This window comes from Colius striatus, chromosome 1, assembly GCF_028858725.1.
Source record: "Colius striatus isolate bColStr4 chromosome 1, bColStr4.1.hap1, whole genome shotgun sequence".
Lineage (NCBI taxonomy): Eukaryota > Metazoa > Chordata > Aves > Coliiformes > Coliidae > Colius > Colius striatus.
In genome coordinates, this window is record NC_084759.1 from 9829422 (window position 1) to 9852609 (window position 23188).

General features: G+C 39.0%; 1 protein-coding gene across 3 annotated transcripts in view; it reads left to right on the forward strand.

Annotated features, from left to right (window-relative positions):
* Positions 1 to 23188, forward strand: part of FAT3 (FAT atypical cadherin 3) — a 320884-nt gene that overhangs the window by 198110 nt on the left and 99586 nt on the right. For all 3 annotated transcript variants that reach the window (XM_062020375.1, XM_062020376.1, XM_062020379.1), the window contains exon 4: positions 20211 to 20525. In XM_062020375.1, the coding sequence (XP_061876359.1) occupies positions 20211 to 20525 (315 nt within the window). The remainder of the gene's footprint in view (positions 1 to 20210; positions 20526 to 23188) is intronic.

The window sequence follows — 23188 nt, forward strand, 5'->3', positions numbered from 1 at the left end:
AGTAATGTGATCCAGTAAGATGAAGAATTACCAAGCACAGCACTGAAAATATTGCTGGTTCAGTGGTTAATTGAGTGGCCTCTGTGCAAGAGATAGGAACAGGAATTTTAAAATGCAAAATGGTTAAGGCATGGCATTTTTACGGATTATTCACTTTGATTATTTCAAATTTCAATAGCTCCCAGATGTCCTTTTATTTTAGATAGCAACTTGAGAAGTAGCATAGATAAAAAAGCCTAAGCATTGGGAAAACTGAGTTTAGTAACATTTTTCTTTATGGATATGGAATTTTAATTTTGTTTTCTTATTAAATAAGAAAAATCTCTTCATAAAATGGTAATAATAGGGCAATATAAGTTTGCATTGAAAAAAGGAGCTGTATATTTAAATTTGTTAATATTCCACATTAAATTCAGGTAGCCAATGGGAAATGCACACACAAGTCTGATGAAATAATATATACCAAAGGTGAGGGGCAAAAATAGGTCCATGTATATCAAATAGTAGCTGTGACTCTCAGATGATTTCAGTTACTCAGTGAAATACCAGTGGCCTTGAGAGACTGGATGCATAAAGGATGTCTGTGACATTTCCACAGAATTTGTGGATTTCAGGTCAACTCTGAAGGTGCTTTGCTTGCTTTTTGCTTTGTGCTTATGGTTGATTTCAGGCTTTGGGTTTTTTTATACTATTCATCTAATTCTTTTCACTCTCTCGAGATTAGATTGTTTTTCTTAAAATGTTTGGCACATGATAACATCAGGAAAATGTCAAGGATAAACCCACTACTGACAGCTCAATCAGTGCATCTTTTATATCCAAAGATCTAGTCCTGGCCTCTCTCGGAGAGTGCTTAAGCCATCCAGATACTGTATGGAAATTCTTACATAGCAAGATTTCAGTTCAGCATTAAAAATCTCACACTTGTGTGCTTAATCCATTCTATTGATTCGGGATATCAATAGTAATGAAGAAAAGCACTCCTCTTTTCTGTATTTAATAAACTTCCTAAATAAAAAATTCTGTAAACCAGTGTGTAAAACTTTGGGATTTTGTTATGAATTCTTGACAATCATAGAAGTGAGTCACATAGCTTATAGACCTTTATAGATTTATTGTAAACTCATGTTAATTTAATTGGGTATTAAAATAAAATAGCACAGCTCTTTTATTGTTTAGTAACTCCTTAGCTCCTGGAAGAGATTTGATTTTCCCAGTTCATTGATATATACGGTGACAGATTCACCATCTAAGTGGAATACTGACCCTAGTGTATTTTTCACAAAATCAAGTTTCACCAGACAGTGAGTGTGCAGGGAACAACTGATATTATTATCTGGATGTAAAAACCTATTAGCCATTTAAAAACCTTTTAGCTGGAAACCTAAAATCCTTTCAGCTGGAAAGCTGACCCAGTATAAAGATACAGATGATTTTGCAAGTACTAATTCGGGTTCCTATTTTGAAAACCATGGTAAGATCAGCATTGTCCAGAAATAGGGCTTTGATTCACACACTGCTCTCTACCACAGTTGTTGTGTGTCATTAGAAAAATCACATTTCTGATTGCTTAGAGCTTTGCCGTAGTTAAGGAATGATTTGCTTGTATCTGGAGTTTGCAGAGGGAAGGGAGCTTGTTTTACAGATTTCATGAGTCATTGACCTGAACTGTTGGGTCATGAAATGAAGAAATGAAAATCCTCAAAGCACAGCGCTTTCGGCTGTTTCATGCTGGGCATCATATGCCTCTTGTAGGGTTTTACTTGTGGACCTACAGCAATCTAGTTGCAGGTCTTGGCTTTAAGCACCTTACTGCCTGCAAGCATGGAAGGAGATTCTCAGTGTATAGGTTTCCTGGTCTGTCTTATCAGGCATTTTACACCTCTTTTAAATGCAGAGAAGATGGAATTATGCCAGGAAGCAAATCCAGCGTAGGGACTGCCACCCTACAAGGTCCTGAGCATCATCTGGGAGCCTAAAGGTGTATCAGCATTTCCTTGACCCTCTGGATCTAATCAAGATCTCACTGGACTTAGCTTCATGCAATTGTGAAGTCAAGTAGTACAAGAAAATAACATTTTGGGTAACTAGGATTTTGTTAAGATGTATGTCATGTCACTGTGGACAGGGGAAAGTTTTCTCTGCTATCTTGGAGGTAGTTGAGTTCCTTTGCTTGTCCTGACTGGTGTAGTTAGTCTAGCTTCAATAGCAATAATTTTCTTGAACTTATCCTGACAGTCCCCAGGACAAGAGAGCCCATGGCTGCATTTCTCCAGATACATCTGGAAATGGGTGAGTGAACACATGAGAATTTGAAACCAACACAATTGAAATGATACAAAACATCTCTTTCTTCTGCTCTGTTCCCGGAACTACAAGATGGCAGACCATTTGATCAATACAAATGGAATGGAAATGTATTATTAAAACACCAAACACTATTGTATGATTTGAAAATTAGGTCTGCACTGACGTGGTAAATGCTCTTGAAACAGAGAGGGATATATTAATGGTCTTCCTTCTTGGTTTATAAACCATTTTCCGTGCTGGCTTGTGTAGGCAAATTGTTGTAAAGATACACCAAGTTCTTTTCTTTCAGGATTTAGGATTTTGGTCTAATGTTGCTTTCTTGCTGAGGGATTAGCTCACAGATTAGCTCAGGGTTAACAGTTTTTTTCTTCAATGCATGTTTCTTAAGATCTGTAGCTCTATTTTTCATGGCCTGGAGCCCACCTACCAGGCCCAAATTGGTCAGCTATACCCTTTCAGGGTGTCTCTTTTGCCAGGCTCCATGCTTAGTGAGACAAAGAGTCATTGTGAAGGGCACACCACTTTGCTAAATCTTCACATTTATTTTATGAATGTACCAATGTTTTAATCTTCTGCAGAAGCAGCAGGAAATCTTTCACATTATTGGAATCTATTTTAGATGTACAGAGCCTTTGTGTTATCTGAAGCATGTCTGCTTTAGTGCTATATCACGTTTTCTGTAGCATTTGAAATACCCATCAGCTGCCAGACTGATAATTTATGCCTAAGTGTTTGAGCACACTCGCATGCACACACACATTTTGTGGAGGTCTCAGTTTCTTGTCTTCCTGGCTGAGACAGAGTTGTGCATTGCATTTAACGCAGGGGAGCATCTTCTTCTTCAGTTAGGAATACATTATATCTGAACTAAAATCCTTTCTGGGTATAGTAAATCCTAGTAAGCCTTTTTAATTAATCCATCATTTAAGAACATGCCCTTAAATGAGTTTTGCATCCATTTGTCCTTTCTCCCTGGGTGATCTGCGCTCAGCTGTTTGGAATTAATGCCTGTTGTCTCTAAAAACAGTTAATTCTGGGGTATTTTCACAGCAGCTTTACTTCCTGCCACCATTTATACACACCAAACCAACCATTCTGCTGTATGTCATGTGGGTATCCCAGCACTACATTTCCATTTCCTTTGACTCAAGTGGACTTTGGATTGGTTTGAGACTTGCTCTTTGATCAGAGGCTATTGCAGTGTCCTGATTAGAGTCTGATTAGATTCCCAGGACACCCACAGTTCAAACAGTCCCTTCCACAGGTCATCTTCACTTCTGAGGCCTTTGGTTTACAACCAGTCTCTCTGCAAGGGAAAAACTAGAACAACTCTTACCTTTTGCAATTCTATTGGCTTTTACAGTCTTCCCTACAGCTCTCTTTTCTCCATCATGTACAGATCATGCTTCTTCTTGAGGTCTGCTCCCTTGAGTCATACCATAAGTCTGCACTAAGATAATTTGGTTTTTGTCAGTGCTTTTTCCTCTAATCTTTCCTTTTTTTTTTTTTGTCTCCAATTTTTCTCATAATGTTCAGCATCTGTGATCTGATCACTGAAATCTTCATTCCCAAAACTGCCACTACCAGTCCACACACTTGGTGAGAACCTCTTCCTAGTGTATCTTGAATACTCATTTTTCTTTGAGTTTCACATCCCTTACTGTCATCTCACCATAACCTGTAATGTCTTTCAGTATTCTGTATTTTCCCTTCTTTATCTGTTCTTTCATAATGCCAGATTACCACCCTGTCCCTCAGCCACATAATCTTCAATATTCAGATCGAGACAAAAAAAGACACCCTTTCCAGGGTAGGAAAATGTCATGTGTAAACAGGGCAATCTGAAGAAGGGTGGGATTTTTTTATTTTAATGATAATCTTATGGAAAAGCACATCATTGTGTGAAATGTGCTCAAATAAGATTGGAGTATTCAGCATCATTTGTTACATGACACAAATTAAAGTATTTACTAGACACCTAAAGATAAGAAAACCTCTAATCGGGTTGAGAATCAGTTTAATAAACATATTTGACACCTTTTTTCTCCCTAAAAATATTATCATGGAACATAAGAATCCTAATGCTTTTCTTATCTGACTTCAGCTTGATAACAATCAGAGACCAAACAATTCTTTTGCTTTTTATAAAGATATGATTTAAACAGAAAAGTACAAAGGCCCTAAAGCATCAAGTGCTATGAAATCTGCCCTAAAAAGCACTAATATTCTTTTCCCAGCCTAACAAATTTCAATTGTCAGGGAACAGATTAATCTCATTCTGAAATGTAATATTGCTGCTTGCTAATCTCTCATGATAGAGAGATGTTGAAAATGTTATCATAATCCTAGAGTACATTTTATGTTTTGGAAAAAAAAATACTTTCTTTGGCAAGGAATATTCTAAATATTTAAAAGCAAGGATTAACATAAACAATTGAGAGCAAAAATGTCAGAATCAAAATAATGAATTATTTTTTCTCACATTCCCTGGGAAAGTAAAAAATACAAGTATTAGTAATAGCAGTCTGTCAATTTATGGCTTCGATTTTTCTGAGGACCAGCATGTTATCTTTACTCCAGATACCAACAAATATCTTGATACTGTCTGTTATAGCCTCAGATATACTTTTTTCTCCCTATATATCTGGTTTCTTTCTACTATCCTTCCAGATTTTTTTTTTCAGGTGTTATATAAATAAAAATGTTTTCTTAATCCTCAAGGCCAACAAGCTGTTTAAAAGACTTAAGTGAAAAAAACATGGAGAATTTAAACGTGTGGATTTGCCACACTTGGAAAAAACCTCCAGCATGACCACAATAAAAAAAAAAAAACTGAAAAAATTTATAGAAAGTTTTAGACTACATGTTTTAGGTAAGCAGAGATGATGGTCTGTTACATGATACAGCAAAGTATGCCAAGGTGGGATGGCCGTTTTTGACCGAGAGAGATGCAGAAAGCAATGAGACAGATGCATCAGTTTGGTCTCAAAAGATGACTAGAATCTATAGCAGAAGAAATAAAACAGTGAACTGACAAGGTTCACTTGCACATACTCCTTTTCCTTCTCCTGAAAACCCTGTTTTTCAAGTGGGCCTGCACAGTCTCTCCAGTGTAGCTTTGGTCATGTGCCTGTGGGATTAAATTAAATACTAGAGCCCAAATTTTGTCTTTTCTTTTCATTGACATTTACCAAGTATTTACCAAGTATATATACAGTTAGGGATCTTTTACTATTTTAGTTGAAAGTCACTAGATACAGCCTTAACTGTAGCACAACAACCAGGGAACAGCATTTTACAAAGTAACATAAAATTGGTTTAAATGCCTTCTCATAATATCCAAATCTCAGTGTGAAAGTATCAGTTGAAAGCTGTGGCTTTTTTAATAAAGAGAAGTCTGACGTGTACAGAAGATTTTATTTTTCTGCAGCACTGGGAGATTGCCTTGTGATGGATCACACTGGGGATGGGATGCCCAACTTCCAGCAAGGTGCTGAGCTCTCAAAAGCACCCCATGCTGCTGCAGCAACGTGCTCAGCGTGAGGCAGTCATTTATCCTGCTTCTTGACTGAGCAAATTACCCTACTCAGCGCTTTAAGCTGTGTTTTCAGTACCTTGTTCAGTTCTTGCAGGGCTAATTTGGTGTCCCTTTTCTCTCCTCCATGGTATAGCATGGATCCTTTCTTGAGGAACCCCCCCCTAATTTTTATTGGGGTGCAATATGCTCCACTAGCCCTTTCATGCCTAGACAGTAGTAGCTGAATAAATAACACGTTCATGCTCTGTTTTCTAGAGGTTACTGAGCACACATTCACCAGACTTATATAGTAAAACAGGAATTGCATCTTAAACTTCACTTGATTGACAAACTGCCTTTGCCTCATTGAGCCTGTAAATAAGATTTTGATATTTTGTCAAATCAGTAATCCACGGATTGGACCTGCTCTTCATACCCCCATCTCTAAAACTGGATGCACTTTTGGAGGACAAGTGTATTTACATTTGGCCTGCTCTGGCAAGGGGATTGGACTAGATGATCTTTCAAGGTCCCTTCCGACTCTTAAGATTCTGTGACTTTGTGATTTTCTCAAAGGAAGCAGCGGCAGCATCTATGGATGGTGTCAGGGCTCCACATCATGAGAGTGCATTAGGTACAAGCTAGAGCATAAGAGGTTCCAAAGAAAAATAAGGAAAATCTTCTTCACTGTGAGGGTGAGGGAGCACTGGAACAGGCTGCCCAGATGGGTTGTGGAGTCTCCTCTGGAGACATTCAAAATTTACCTGGACGAGTTCCTGTGAGACCTACTCTAGGTAGTCCTGCTCTGGCAGGGAGGTTGGACTAGATGATCTTTTGAGGTCCCTTCCAACCCTTAAGATTCTGTAATTCTCTGGTTATGTGATCTGTGGTGCTGACCCTAGCATCTAACCATGGGGATTAGCACATGGGGCTGAGATATCTGATCCCGCTGGGCCAAGAGATCACGCTTCTGTACTGATCCTGACAGGATGCACTTGTGCTGTTCAAGAGCTCACATAAATCAGGAGCTTTCTCATGGCTATTTTCAACAAAGTACCTGGCCCCTTTAACACCTCCTGAGACAATCCCAAAAGCAAAGCAGCTCCTAAAACTTTCCTTTTTCAGTCTTCTGCTACAAACCAACAGCGAGTCATTAGAGGGGCTCTTTCTGCTTCCCCTCTTTTTGCTCCCTTCACCCAGTGAGGGCTAATTGGAGGCCCATATAATGAATCCAGGAAAATTCTCTTTCTTCTCCCATGTATCAGTCCTGTGCTGCTAAATTGGGCATATTGTCTCATGCAGTGTTTTATTGTCCCCCTGAACACATTATCGGTGAGGCAATCTCAAAAAGGTTAATAGCATTACTAGGTTGTCTCTCAGTCAGACATTCTTGCTCATCACTCTAAATCCAGTTGTTTTACTAGTGGCATTGGACATCTCTACTGAAGTTAATTGGATGTCGCTAGCCGCTGACTTCAAACCCAACTGTATAAATCGTAACTACTTGTAGCTGATTGTCCCTGCTCTTAACTTTCATTTCACATCTGGGAAAAGTATGTGTGGGTTGATATACCTGGCTTTTCAACCACACTCTTTGACATTTGCAATCCAATTATAGGTCACCTTGGCCATTCGTTCATTCCCACTGTCCTCCCGTTGGTGTGCCATGTGTCAACACCTACTCTGTCTAATGCCCCAATGGGAAAATAAATAGTGAATTATGAGCCTATATAAATCCATTAAAGAGTTACTGTGACTCCATAAACCATGGAAGTAGAACTGAAGTGCTTTTATACAGTTACTGATATCCCAAGTTAGAATTGTTGCTCTGTATTTTTAGAAGGTCCCAACTTACTGAAGTCAGGCAAGATAAATATCTGTTGAGGGCCTTGGTGTAGAGAGCAGTAAATCTATATTAATATTTTTGTATTAAGTATTTATTTTCCCCAGATGGAAAGTACAAGTCCTAGACTCTACTTACATTTCCCTGACCCTTTGCACGGCAGTGAATGCCATCCTGTGGCTGCAGAAACCAAATGCACATTAAATGCTAATTCTACAGAACAATCAAAGCACTAAGTTGTGATCTTTTAAAATTTCTCCTGCACTGCAGCAGTAGAATGTCATCTTATTATTCAGAAGTAAAGATCCCTTTCCAGGACTCCAGGCACTGTGTAATTAATTAATTATAACACTATTAATTGATTAATTAATATTAATAACCTGAACATTTTTAATGTGTTCTGAGTTTTACTCAGGGAAATTAACTTTTTGGGGCCAAGGTCTTTTGGGTTTTTTTTTTTTTGCAATACATTTGGAATGATAAAACTCTGGGACAGCATTTCCCATTGTATCATTACCCTCAGATGACTTAGTTCCTACACACACACCTAGTTATTGATGTTGGCCATGTAGTCTGGACACATTCTGAAAATTATTCATCTGTGTTGCTGTTTGCAGGATCACCAGCTGTAATGTCTAACAGATTGAACCTACAGCCCCAAAAAATCATGTTCAAGAAAAGAATTGTGTATGACATTGTCATTTCTTTACAGTAAATTCAAAATCCCACATTTTCCTGGCTATTAAAGCAAGCTTTTTCCCAGTCAGTTATATGCTTACAGTGGTGGTGATGCTGTGGTGGTACACAGCTTCTCTACTGTGTAGTCAAAGGCTTACAGCTTTCAGGTACTTACTGTACAACTGGAGCCCAGGGCTGAGCAAAAGCTGAATGAGAAGTAAAATCTACTGAAATGGTGGTGGTTCAGCTCTAGAGGCATCCCTGTTCTCGCCAAATTCAATGGGAAAGTTCACATTGCTTTCAAAGTCAGAGGATTTTAAAGCTGGCCAGATCCTTTTCCACTGAGATGTATGTAATTCTTTGCCTGCTAAGACAACATGAGCTCAATTCATCAGGGAAATACTTGTCTTTAGACTTTCCCTTTGTGTCTAGCCATAATGCAGTATGTGCAGTATGTCCATGGTGTGGTTGGGTATGCTGAGGCTACTCAGGTGTTTGTGAAGGATTGCAGAGGTTCAACAAAACTGAAAAGAAAACAGAGCTAACTACATGAAAAACAGGATAACAGTGAACTGGTCCCTAAACATACACTTTGCTGTGCCAGTCCTGTCTAGTGAAGAAAAGCAAGGTTTTTCCTATGTCTGATGCAACACAGACTCCTGATACACCCACCATGGGAGGCACTGATGCCTCCCATCCTTTAACGCCACTACAGTTACCTGAATTTCAGTTTCACATCTCTTGTACTGGGTATAAGACCCAAGCCCATTTTCCAGGCTCACTTTTCAAAGCTAGAAACTTAATTTGGTAAAAGTCAAAAGGTAGTCCATGGGTATTAATTTTGCTTCAAAATCAAAATCTTTATTTTCTTCCCTGTGTATAATCTCATCCTGATTCTCTACCAGCTTGTAAAATTGACCTCGTGTCAATGTAAACTGGATAGTAGATATTTATAGGACAGTTGGAATCGAAGACAAGTGGAGACTGAGATAATAAGCCTTGTCTGTGTTGCTTATTAGATTAAACTGTGATTAAATACAGCCCAATTAATGCTTATTAGCTGTCTAAAATTAATTTGTCACAGAAAGTTGTGAAGTAGGCATCAAGAAGTCAAGTAAATTTTTTATTACTAAAATCAAAGCAATTACTGATATGATTTACTTTAACCTGGTCTGACAAATCACTATGATATTGTCATTAAAAAGCCAGTGTTGGGAAGAGCCCTAACAACCAATCTTCTTACTCGTGCTTATCTCTTCTACCTTATTTTACTTACTTTCTATCCTGATTTTCTGAGCATTTTTATACTACTTTCTATGTTTTAGAATGCAGTTCTCATCTGACTCCAAAAATTACTTTATTCAAACATACATGAGTAATTGCTATGATATTGTCCTCTAAGTTGGTTCACATTTTACTTTGCACCTCATTGTTAATCAAGAAACTTTTATCAAATAACTTGAAAATCACAAAAAAAAAGAGATCACGTCTTCATTTTTCCCTTTTAGATTAGTGGAAATGGGCCCAGCAAACTTCCTGATTGACTGTTCACTAAAGCCAGATAAATATCTGAGGCCTAAAACATACATGTGTTGCTTTTTTTCCAATTTAGAATTTCTCTAAGAGGCAAAAATTGAGAACAGCCTCTACCCCTTAAAGGTCTTTTACATACTTTCTACATGGCTAAGAACTCAATTTTTTATCAGTCATGTTTTTAACTGGGGAGCTTTATCTTGAACATAAAAGTATAGGAGCTTGATTTTCTTTTTTTTTCACCCTGAAAAAACTAAATTGCCTTTAAATGTCAGAGACTACTCATCAGGCTATCAACTATCAAAATGTCTTTCCAACATTTTACATGTGTGTGTGGATGATGAGCATTCATTGTTTCTTGCATATTGTGGAAAAGTAGAGTGAGATGGAAATTGGATATTTTCAGCATTTACTGATAGGGCATGGGATTTTACCTTGAGATCACCGATTCTGTCTTTGCCTACTTTGATATTGATCAAAGGCATGTTGGAAAGTTATGGATTTTATGGTAGGGATTTTTGGGGAGAGGGTGTGGTGTGGACAGGAGGTTGTTATCTTTAGTGCAGAATTCATCACCAAAATGGCAGTTACAGAATGCATTTTCCCTCAGTGGCCAAAACACCTTAAGAAATTCCCCCCACTTTGCCTTGGGGACCTGGCATGCCTCTCCATGTTTTGCGCTATCACTCATTAACCATCTGCCTTTTGGGGGATTTTGTTTCCTTTCGGCAGCTCATTTTAAACCCTGATTATTTCAGTGGCCCTGTTCATGCACAAACAGTTTATTGATGGGTGAAGGTGGCTGCAAACTGATGACAGGGGAAGAACAAATGGCTGGAGAAGGAGCTGGAGATGGAGTTGGTTGCATCCTAATCTGCCTTTCTGTCAGAGACAAGGTGCTGTCATCCTCTGTTAGCACAATCGTTTCTTGCTAGAGCAATTTGAAAAGAAAAAAAACAACCAGAAAAAGTGTTATCATTTTTTTGAAAACACTTGGTCCTGCTTCATACAGCAGCGTAGGATTTGGATGCAATGTACCTATAGAGTAAATAACTTTAAGGAATTACAGTGTGTATCTTTCATCTCAATGATGGCTACATAAATGTATTACGTCCTAAGTCACAACAATATTGTTTCAAGACTGACCGTCATAGAGCTTTACCTGAAGGTGTTTCATCCAGCATCAGAAGGCACTGACTTCTATGACAAAAAATTGTTTAAAAGTAAGTTTTAGTATTATAGTTTAGGAGAGAAGATCATATTTCCTTTGAAGACTGGCTTCTGCAGGGGGGTTGGACTGGATGATCTCTAAAGGTCTCTTCCAACCCTACCATTCTATGATTCTATGAAGTTGTTACTCTATTGTAACAGTTCCATGCCACGATATCTCTAAGGTCATGCAGAGCAAGTGCTTTCATAGTGGGTCTTTTCTTAGAGGAAGTTCAACAGCGTGTACCACATTAGCATGAGGCAGTGCTGCTGACTTACTGCAAAATAGATGAGGGCTGTTGCCACACATGGGAAATCACCTGCACCAAATTTGAGAGGTTTTTCTGGAAGAGTTGCTGTACCTTAATTTCCCAACAGTTTGAATACCTGGGAACTCATACCACAAACTGATACAGCTGCACACCCCAAGCACAGATGTAAAGTGTATATCGTTTTGCTGCTTGATTAATTAACTCCACAGTCACTAGTACTAAAGCTTGATTAAATTTTGGCAATATATCAGCATATATTTAGCCTTTCTGCTGATACTTAAAACATAAAATAAATTATTAAATTTGGAAAAAGAAATCATGGAAGTATGGATAAAAACCTTATATCTTTATTAGTAGCCAGAATGATTTTCTCACTATTATGTGATTACACATATTGACAGGTCCAGTATGGAACAGGGAAGACTGGGAGCGTGTAACAACCTTCATAATTTTGAGGTGGCTTTGATGAAAGTGTTTGACTCCTGCTTATAGTGAAGATAAGAATCAAGTGACTTTTGTGGATGGTAAAGAAAGGGTAGTTGAACATCTGAGAGAAAGATAGTGTGGTGAGTTTAGAAGTTAATGCACATCTCTTCTGAAGCACAAAACCAGAGAGCTATTGTATTTCCTGAGTGCTAAGGCTTTAGACAGGAATTATCTGCAGAGAGAGGTCTGACAGAAGTGAACTTATCAACATTTGGTCACAGGTGCTTCTTGTAAAAAAAGTAAAAGCCACAAATGGCTGAGATAGATTTTCAGGTCTGAATGAAATTACAATTTACAGAGACTCCTACTAACATTGAAGTGCCCAGATATCTTAATTTTCAAGCTCTATGTTATTTAAAGCTGCTTGAAGTGAAATATTCTCAGATTTGACTACCTCTTATTTTCTGTTCACAAAACTGTTTGATTGTAATCTTCACCATCAGTGGGAGGTAAACGTCTTCAAAGTTTACTGTGAAGATCAATACCAAACTTTTATCCTCTTTCTCAGTTAAAGGCTACAAGGGTAGTTATACTTCTGTTTAGTAATAGGTTGTTCCTAAAGAGGTTCCATATGCCTATTATTTTTAAGCAATCATATTTCCGTCTTTATCTTGTTTGTAAGGTGTCAGTCTGAAGGCAGGTACATGGCATTGGATCTGGATGCTACCAGAGGACTATTCAGAGTGCATTCTTCTGCTTCCCAATTTTTTCTTCATTCTGTTCTTTGGTAGTGAGATTCATTGTTGTATTCCAACCCCTACCATTCTATGATCCTCATGAAAAAAAAAAGGAAGTTCTTGGTGTACTGCAAAGACCTCTACAATTGTTTGGAGACTGAATTCGATGTTCCTACTGTGATCACCTCAAATTTTCCAGTCCTCTAGTGGCAAACTGCAAACTGCTTAACATGAGACACAATACATACTTAGTTATCACTTAGAAGGTCAGGAAAAGTCTTAGCTGTGCAATGCTTTTTCTTACCAGATGATTTCTGCTGAATCGTTAAGTGTTGACATACTACAGTTGGGCAGTGGAGGTGAAGATTATCTGTATTTAACTCCACCAACGGAAGTGGGAGTGATATTTGGACTTATGGAAAGTGATTGGCACAGAGTCATTTTTGGGCAAAGTTTTATCTACAGTTTGTCAAAATCAAAATTACATGAACTTTACATTCCTGAGGACTAGTTTCCTTTTTACTTAAGTGAAAAGAAAGGGAAAGATACTGTTCCAAGATGGCCTGAAAGGGTTAAACGTAGGGCAGGCTGCTATTTTCCTGGGAATTTAATGGATTAATGTGCTTATCTTAGTGTTTATTGATTCCAGAACATTGTAAATACAGGCTGATGCACAAAGGTTGCCAGGAACTCCAAACCATAGTGAACTTCAAAAGCAATGCACATGGAAAATTACTGATTTTCTGTGAAAGTCACTCTCAAGAGCTATGCAGATCCTTGCCTGTATTGCTACTAAAGCTAAAATACAAGTCTCAAGTTTCTTTTCAGAATATATTACTCTTGTTTACTGTTTCAGTTTCAAAAAAACTCATATAATAAAGTATGACACAGAATAGATGTAGTAGCAGTAGTAGTAGTATTTCTGGGCCTTTAAGTTATCTACTCTGATATTTCATTCTGACAGGTCTTTTGGTTACCATCTACTGGCCTCAGTACTATGAGTATAAAAGAAGTTAAGATTTGAAGCCTCTATGACTTTCTTCAGTGGGGTTGTCTAATATTAAGGTTTGCAGGTACTGCAGGGAGCATTTAACACCAAATGCAAAAGCCTGCCTTCCTTCCTTCCTGTCCTCTGGCAGTATAACACTGAAGTTACCTGATGTCATTGTTAATTCTGAAATCGTGTAACAAACCATTATGCATTATTTTCTAGTTTGAATGTGACTGGAAGCCACTAACTTCCCAAATCAGACACCTAGAGTGTTTGTGTCAGTAATAATTTGTATTTAAAATGTACTCTAAAATATTTATTTCTCATAGCTGGCCAGAGTGAATGGATTATTTTTTTTATGATTAGAAACATGTTCCTAAAGGAAATAAAGAAAGATGGATCATACTGATATGATTGGCACTCTTTTCTACAGTAATTTGTAGGATTTGTCTTTGAGGAAGCACTACATTTTGTTAGGATAAGTGAAATAAGCAACTCTCCTCTTCTGCAGTTGCCAAATAAAGGGTTAGAAAGCAAGGGCATCTAGTTTATTGCAGCTAAGTCAGTATCACAGTGTTGAACTGAAAAAAAGAGAAAAAGTACCTTTTTTTTCTCTCCTGCCTATCTTTGAGCTACACTGCCTCCACTTTGTAGCAATAATACAACATGTGCTTCAGTAATATAATACATTTTAGAAAAATATTTCCTTGTAAGAATTTAGCTGTGAATTTAGTCTTTCTCTGAAGTAGGCAGAGATAACAATTCAGTATGTTTGACTTTAAAGTTCCATTCATCCTTCAATGAGCTCTCCTTTATAATCTCTTATTTCTCTTACTTGGGCTGAATTCCAGAGACTCTTACAATAGGTATTGCAGCTCGTTTGTGCGTTGGCAGGAGAAACAAACCCATTAGTCACTAACAGCAGGGGTATGCCTCAGCTCTCAGGCTGCCTTTGATCATTTTTCTATCTCCAGTAACTCAACCAGATTCTCTTTTCTAAAGTTTTCTGAAGCAAAATTGGCATTTTTGGTTGGGGGAAGGGAGAGACTTTTACCTGAGACCTGGATTAGGCATACTCCTCAGATGAGACACAGGCATGTCATCTCACTCTTTTTGCATTAAGCAGTATCACAGGAACACAAATAAACAGCCAAACATGACATCTTCAGCGTTTTGCAATGCTAATTACAGTACTGTGGTAGTTCCTCTGAACTTAAAAATTGGGTAGGCTGAGTACTTCCTCCTGACAAGGAGTGATGTGGAAGAAGATTCTTGCTCTTCTCAGGGCTTGATAATTCACGTTAAACACCTGCTGATTGTCTTGTTATAGTTGTTGAAGAAAGATCCCTGCTAGCTACTCTCTCCAGCTGAGTTAATAATTATCTTGGAAGTCATGAGCTTTTGTTAATGAGACTCAATATTGTACTTTTAATTCAGGAGGGTGGTCCTCACAATTGCAATCATACTCGGAAAAAAATCAAGGGTTAATGCATCTTCAGTTAAGTGTCACAGTCCAATTCATAGGAGGAGTGACGATCTTAAGGCAAAATGATTTTTGTTACCAGCATTGAGTTCTACTAGACTGATGCTGTGTTTTAGCCAACACTTTCAAAGTAGATGTCTCCTCCATGCCTTTTCCGTGGTTGTAAAAAGAAGAAATGTTCACGTCTAACATTTCAGCTTTTGTGTTTTAGCAATCAGTGTTGACCTTGTGTCATGTTTTAACCCCAGTCAGTGACTAAAAGCACCAGGCAGTCGCTCACCCACTCCTCCACACTCCCAGGGGGATGAGGAGGACAGCTGAAATAAAAGTAAAACTTGTGGGTTGAGGTAAGAACACTTTAATTCCTAAAGTGAAATAAAGTATAATAATAATAACTGTAATGAACGTCAAGCAAAGACAAGTGATTCCCAGTGCAATTGTTCACCACCCACTGACCAATGCCCTGGCAATGATCTGCCCCTCCCCACCAACATCTCGAAGTTTATGCACTGAGCATGACCCTCTATGGTATAAAATAGCCCTTTGCCTAGTTTGGATCAGCTCTCTCAGGGGCCATGCTCCCTCCCAGCTTCTCCCTGGCTCACTGGCAGAGCATAGGAAACTGAAAAAAGTCCTTCCCTTAGGATAAGCACTACTTAGCAGCAACTGAAACTGAGTCATTGTGTTATTGACATTATTTTCACACTAAATTCAAAACACAGCTCTGTACCAACTGCTAGGAAGAAAATTAACTCTATCCCAGATGAAAACAGGACATCTTTCTTTTCACTGAGAAGGTCTGCTGCTATAAAAATATCTTTGTAGTGAACATCTGTGAACATAAAGATGAGGAAAGAGCATCTCTCAGTCCTATAGGAAGAGTAGTATTAATGTCTGTAGATCAAACCTACTGAAGCAGATCCTACAGAAGAACTGGAAATTGCCTTACTTGGATTTTGAAAGTTCTGTTATTATGCTGAATTTGTCATATAGTGAAGAAGGAGATTTTTTTGGTGTGTGTTTCTCCAAAAATATATGTCTGATAGAGTAGAAAGAATTTCAGGAGCCCTTGTCATGTTCCATCCAACTGAAGGAAGCATTAAGGGATGTGTGAATGCTATTACTCTAGCAGAGAAATTTTCAGGTAAACATTACATGTGTGTGTAAACTGACATGGTTCAGTAAAGTCATAAACATTAAAGCCAATGGTTAGATGCCTATTCCCAACAGAAAGTGTTCATGTTATGAACAAAACTATTGTAGATGTAGAACTCTCTGTAGGTCATGTGAAAACAGCAGTGATGCTTAGCATTTCACCGTGAAAGTGGTATATACATTTCATATTAGTCTTGCTGTCTGATTCCATCAGACCACTTAAAACGCCATCACCTTCCTTTTAAGATGTTCTACCCTTGATGAATGGGCCAACATTTTGTGTGGATATTCAGACAGTCAAAACTGATGCTTTCATGGACGTGTCCCAGCTTCGGAAGTTTGTATCCTTTGTTTAGGCTGTGTTGACACAGCATTAGCAGCCATATCTAACCAGATCTGCAGAGAGGACAGTAACTGGCCAACTCGTCTTAGGTTGCACATGGGTAACACAGCACATCTTTACCCATTGTGTCTGCATACCAGACTCAGCACTTAAGACTGGAGAAGTTATTCAGCATTTAGGAAGGCACGTGCTGACGAAGCAGCCATTCCTGGTCTCCTCTGAGAAATCTTTACTTCTGATCTTCACCATTTCCCCACCTTGGTTACTGTGACATTCACCTTTTGTTGGATTTTTGATGGCACATCTTTCCAAGCATGTATGGAGACAAGCTGTTATTCATCTATTTCACCTTCTCTACCATGCCATCTACATGTTTCTAAACAAAATCACCTAACCAGTCCCAAGTTAGAGCTTCTCTGCTGGCAAGCCCTCCTGTGCCTTGCACATCTGCCTTTCACGTTTCCAGAGATACCAGCTGTGATTTAGCTTTTGTATCTTTGTCCTACAAACTTCCCAACCTCCCTCCCCTCCCTGGATACTTTTCACTGTAATTTCCAGCTGTTTAAGGATTTTGCTGAAAACTGTGGTAATGTTTGAATCAAAATTGTGCTGGTTAGAGGGGCCCCTAAGTGCTGGTGTGATGCAGTGTCCTGATGGAAATGGTATTTGCAGAGCTGAACGTATTTGTGCTGAATGATCTCTCTAGTCTTCCCCATTTAGGAGCAATTTTGAACTGACAGCGATTTGTTATTTTGTTTTAATGTGGTGTTGTGCAGTTGTTTGGTTTGCATTTTTTTCTTTCTTTAGGGGCAGAGACAATTTTTGCAGCTCTTTCACCCAGTTTATACCAGGAACCTGAAAATCCAGGCTGGAGTCAGAATGATGGAGATTAAAAGAGGGGTCAGATGGGGCAGAGGATTTATGGTTAGGGGAGTAATCACATCGCTGGTGTGAGGGCGGCTTAATTAATTAGTTTACATGCTTGCAAAGAGGGAGCTTTAACTCACACTTCAGCTCTCGTATCTGGCACTCAGACCATTTTGAGTGGAGCTGCAGCCTGTCGTTTTGAAAAGTTTTGAGTGTTACCCAGAGAAAGAGGCTTAACTGATACGTAACGTTTTTCTCTCTGGGAACAGAAAGTTTTAGACAGAGTAGAATCGACTAACTACAGGCTTTCTATGTTAATTTCTGTTAATTAGCTGACATTTTGTGTTATTGCCATTACTATTTTCTATTAGCTGTCAGCAAATATTTTCAGTGCAACTTCTCTGTTGTTGAACATATTTCCCACAAGTTTGAGCTTACAAAAACAAACGAATGCACGTATTTACTGCCAAAGCACCATGTTAGTCAGGATTTCAGTAGTAACCTAACAAACTGTGAGACTGTGTGTTAGTAAGGCAGGACAGCTTTGTTTCTTGAGCAATGTCTTGACTGAAGTAAGTTTTTCATCATAGTCACTTCACTGTTTATACCATAGTGGTTTTAAGAGGTTTGATTATTATTATTAGTTGTAAACTTTTATCTTCCTGTTCCCCCCCACATTTTCTTTCTAGATGACTACTATCAAATTGAAGAACATGTCTTTTTTTAAAACAACATTGGGTAGTGTTCCGATCAGAAAACAAGAATTTCCTGAAATTTGATAGTATTTTCTGTGCATTAAGAATATTACCCCCCAAAAAAGTATTTTGTTGATGTTTTTGACCAGCATTTAAATAAGTGTATATCGTTATTTTTCTGTGCACTAGAGCCCGTACTGCCTGACATCATTTGGTTGTTTTCCCCATGGAATCAGCAGAAACCCTGAAAAAGGTTTTTCTTTGTTAACCTGTGCTCTCACTGAAGGCACGGCCAGTTGTACCGGAGGAGATCAGGAATAGAGGAGATAAGCCTCCAAGTGGGGCAAAAGTTATTTATTGCTGAAAGCCCATAATAAGAGAATTGACAGAATTAGCTTCTTGTTTGCTGCAGAAGCTCTGAAGTTCTCCTGGAGTGGCAAAGTGGAGAGGCTGAGGTCCACAGCAGCATTGCTTTCACCGGGTGGAAAGGCAGATTCACAGCCATGTGTGCAGCCTTTCAGTGTTATAAATGCTATTTTGGAAAGTGTCATGAGTGGGAATTGGATGGCTGAGAATACTGGTAACGAGCTGCAGGTCCTCCTCTCCCCACACCCCCTTGCCAGTGACTAACAGATGGTGCGTTGGTGTCTTCGGAGGATGGGGATGGTCCCTGTCCACTCTCAGCAGACAGCCATCCCCAGCATGAGGCAGTGATCCCAACCTGTTCTAATTGCCAACCCTGGTGACAGGAGAGAGAGAGAGTCCTGAGGCTCATATATGTCACTGGCAGGACATTCTCCAAATGAGTTATGGACTGATTTGGAGGATTTTACTTTGCCACTGTATATTGCCATACCATTTATTGTTCTGTAAATAAGGAGTTTCAGTCCCTAAGGATATCAGTGTACTCCCTTCTGCTGTGTCAGTTTTTAAAAGTATAGTTAAATACAGGAAGTGGAAAAGGTCTTTTACCTTTCTCAGAGAAAATGTTCTGGGGTTTCTGCTGATCTCAGTACTGAATGGAGGTTACCCTAAGTTTAAGTTCCTGTCACAAAGAAGGGACAATGGCAAGGGACTTTATTCCCAGAAAATTTTATTTGCCTAAGGATTGGACATCAACACTGCATGATGGAACACAGGAACACTTAAAGCATCGGGGAATTAACTAGCAAAGCAATCAACATGCAGCAATCATGGGAATACATCTTGCCTCACTATGATCAAAAATCACTACTGTGGGAATTGACATGTTAGTATATGCAGCTGAAAGTGAAATTGGAACTTCTTTCATACAAACTGAAATAACTTTCTGCCTTATTTCTTTCTCTTTAGAAAATGCAATCGAAATATTGAGGGAAAAGTTTGAAACATATCGATTGCATTTTGAAGGCATATTATTAAATCTCTTGAGTGCTTTTTGATCTTGGATCATTTTGGTCTTGACAGTGTTTCAGACTGAAAATTATTAGTAATTCTATTTAAGTTGCAGCTAAATTACTAATTAACTTTTGTCTCAGCGATTTTCTTACGTGTTTCTGGCAGCACACTGCCCTCTTTACACAATGCAGCAGGGATTTTTTGCTACCTGCCTCTCTGTGCCACTTACAACCGTACAAAGCAGTGTTGGAATTAATGAGCTGTCACATCTCAGGTAATGAATGAAAAGAACTGACAGAAATCCTTTTGTTATTTATGAAATTCCAAATAATTAATGGGAAATAAGTGACAGAGACTCTTTTAGAAGAAGAAATGCATCTTTCAAATTCATCATATGACTGAAGAAACTTTACAAATGGTTGCAAAAAAGCAGGGATCCTACTTAATGGGTTAATTCCAGTTCTTCTGAGATAAAATTACAGAATTTGAGATAAAAGGATTTTAGGTTTTGAGAAATAGATTCCTGTTACACAGGTTCTCCATTCCAGGGAAAGTAAAAAATCTTCCAGATTCCTATGTTTACCACTGTGGGCATATTTGAGTCAGGCACTGAGTGTGTTTATAGTGAGCACATCTTGTGTACATGGAAGATTTTGTAAACTGCAGGTTAGGTTTAGGGAGGGAGGAGTGTTTCCTTATGTTTTATAGCTTTTTCTGTTTTATGAAATCTCTCTGTACCTATTTAGAATACCCTCTACTGCTGTTGTTTTTCAGGTAACTGTCTCAGATGGAGGCACGTCTCCCAAGCAGTCCTCCGTCTGGGTGGTGGTCCAGGTTCTGGATGAGAACGATAACAAACCTCAGTTTCCGGAGAAAGTCTATCAGATCAAGCTGCCAGAGAGGGACCGTAAGAAAAGAGGGGAGCCAATCTACAGAGCTTTTGCCTTTGACAAAGATGAAGGCCCTAATGCAGAAATCTCATACAGTATTGTGGATGGAAACGATGATGGAAAATTTTTTATTGATCCTAAAACAGGGATGGTTTCTTCCAGAAAGCAATTCACAGCAGGGAGTTATGACATCTTAACAGTAAGTGCTCTTTAATCAACCTGCAAACCCATGATTTGATAGACTCTCTTGTCTAAAGAGTGATATACAACTGTTTAACATAAGCCCTATATGTAAGATCTGGCTATATTAAGGTATCCACATGCATGTAGGGAACTATCCTCAGACTGTTCAGGCAATTTGCAAATTGTTGGTGTAAGTTACTCCTTCAAAAACACAGAAATTAAGACCAAGGGCTTTTCTGCTCAGAAAGAGATGGTTGGATGTTGCACTTAGGGAAATGGTCTAGTGGTTCATAGGGCTGGGACAAAGGCGGGACTCGATGATCTTAGTGGTCTCTTCCAGCTGAAACAATTCCATGAGTCTGTGATTCGATGTTGTACCATTCAGGGTGATCTCAACCAGCTTGAGAGTTGGGCAGAGAGGAACCTCATGAGGTTCAACAAGGACAAGAGCAGAGTCCTACACCTGGGAAGGAACAACCCCATGCACCAGTACAGGCTGGGAGTCGATCTGCCGAAGAGCAGCTCTGCAGAGAGAGACCTGGGAGTCCTGATGGATAATAAACTAACCATGAGCCAGCAATGTGCCCTCATGGCCAAGAAGGCCAATGGTATCCTGGGATGCATCAAGAAGAGTGTAGCCAACAGGTCAAGGGAGGTTCTTCTCCCCCTCTACTCTGCCCTGGTGAGGCCTCATCTGGAGTCCTGTGTCCAGTTCTGGGCTTCTTAGCTCCTCAGAGAACTTCTGGAGAGAGTCCAGTGCAGGGTCACCAAGATGATCAGGGGACTGGAACATCTTCCTTATGAGGAAAGGCTGCAGGAACTGGGACTGTTTAGTCTGGAGAAGAGGAGACTGAGGGGGGATCTCATTAATATTTACAAATATCTAGATGATAAATGTTAGGAGGTTGAGGTATCCCTTTTTTCTATTGTAGCTAGCAATAGGACAAGGGATAATGGGATTAAGCTGGAACACAAAAAGTTCCATTTAAATATAAGAAAAAATAATGTTACTGTTGAGGTGAGGGAGCCCTGGCACAGGCTGCCCAGGGAAGGTATGGAGTCTCCTTCCTTGGAGGTCTTCAAGACCCGTCTGGATGCATTCCTGTGTGACCTGATCTAGGTGAACCTGCTTCTGCAGGGGGTTGGACTGGATGATCTCTATAGGTCCCTTCCAACCCCTACCATTCTATGATTCTGTGATACAGGTAGATTTACATATAGTTATTAATCTTTTGTGTGGATACAATTACCTACCCTCATGGAAAGGTCTTTATAGTGACCAAATTAGGTGGCTTCAGGGAGGAGGAGTACTGTGTACTATAAGTTGAGGTACTCTTCTCACCACATTAAGGAGTGTAAGTATGGCAGCAGTTTCGGTTAAAAGAAATCTAAGTCAAAATACTTCTGCCAGAACCCAAACCATAAAGACAGTGGAAAGAAAGGAAGAATATAAGATGATAGGGTGACAGAGCACTAGAACAGGCTGCGCAGGGAGCAAGTGGAGGCTCCTTCCTTGGAGGTCTTCAAGACCCGCCTGGACACGTTCTGACCTGGTCTAGGTGAACCTGCTTCTGCAGAGGGGTTGGACTGGATGATCTCTAAAGGTCCCTTCCAACCCCTGCCATTCTATGATTCTATGATGGTGTTGAGACAAAGCAATATGAAACTTGAATGTGCACTCTTCATCTACAATGAATAAGCAAATATTTATTTGCAAGAAAAATATAAGTTGTAGTTAAGGAGTTAAAAAAAAAGGTCAGAGGGCCACAGTATGGCCCATGGTAAAGGAAGTGATGTCCTTTACAGCAATGAGGCTATGTTGGGATACCTTCATAGGTTGGAAACTCTGACAGGATAATTAATACATATGAAAGTATTGAGAAATACCTAGGAATCAGAGTAAAGCACCCTCTGCGTGAGTGCCTTTCCCTGTGCAGAGATGGAAGTCACATCCAAATTGTAGCCTTTGCTATAATGCCACAACCAGAGGTTTTTCTACCTTGAAACTGCTTTTCACACCCGCAGCATCTTCTCACTAAGGGCCTATCTGTCTTGAATGAAGCAGCGTGGCGAGTGATGGCACCAAACCCACGTAACACATTTCCAGAGAAAGAAATAGGGTATGGTATTTCAGGAAAATATTTCCCATTTTTAACAGGCATAGTAACAGTATATTTATACCAGTGGTCCTATATAGCCAGAAACATTTCCCTCAGTTTTAAGAGGAAAAACCTTTGATTGACATTGATATTATTCACCAAAGCAATCATTTTGTAATCTACATTCTCCCTTTCCTTAAGCCCAGTGCCTGTTGCTGCTCATCTTGTCTTTGCTATGCTAAAACCGTAAAGCTTCCTTGGCAAATATCAAGTCTATTCATCCCTCTAGAGGACATTATAATAAAAATAATTAGCACCAAGCTGGGCAACTCTTAATGAACATTACAGAGAGGAGAATGAAAGGAAAATAAATACAGTGACGTTTTCAATTATATTTGTTTTGGGGAATGGGACAAATGATCTAAACTTATTTAACTCCATTAAACGTCTTGAAGATGACAATATAAGAAATACCAGTTTCATCTGCAATACAGATGCCATTTAAAAGCAATCAAATATGATCTGGATGAGCATGTTTTGCATATGCATGACATCCTACAAGGTCATTATAAAGCTCTCA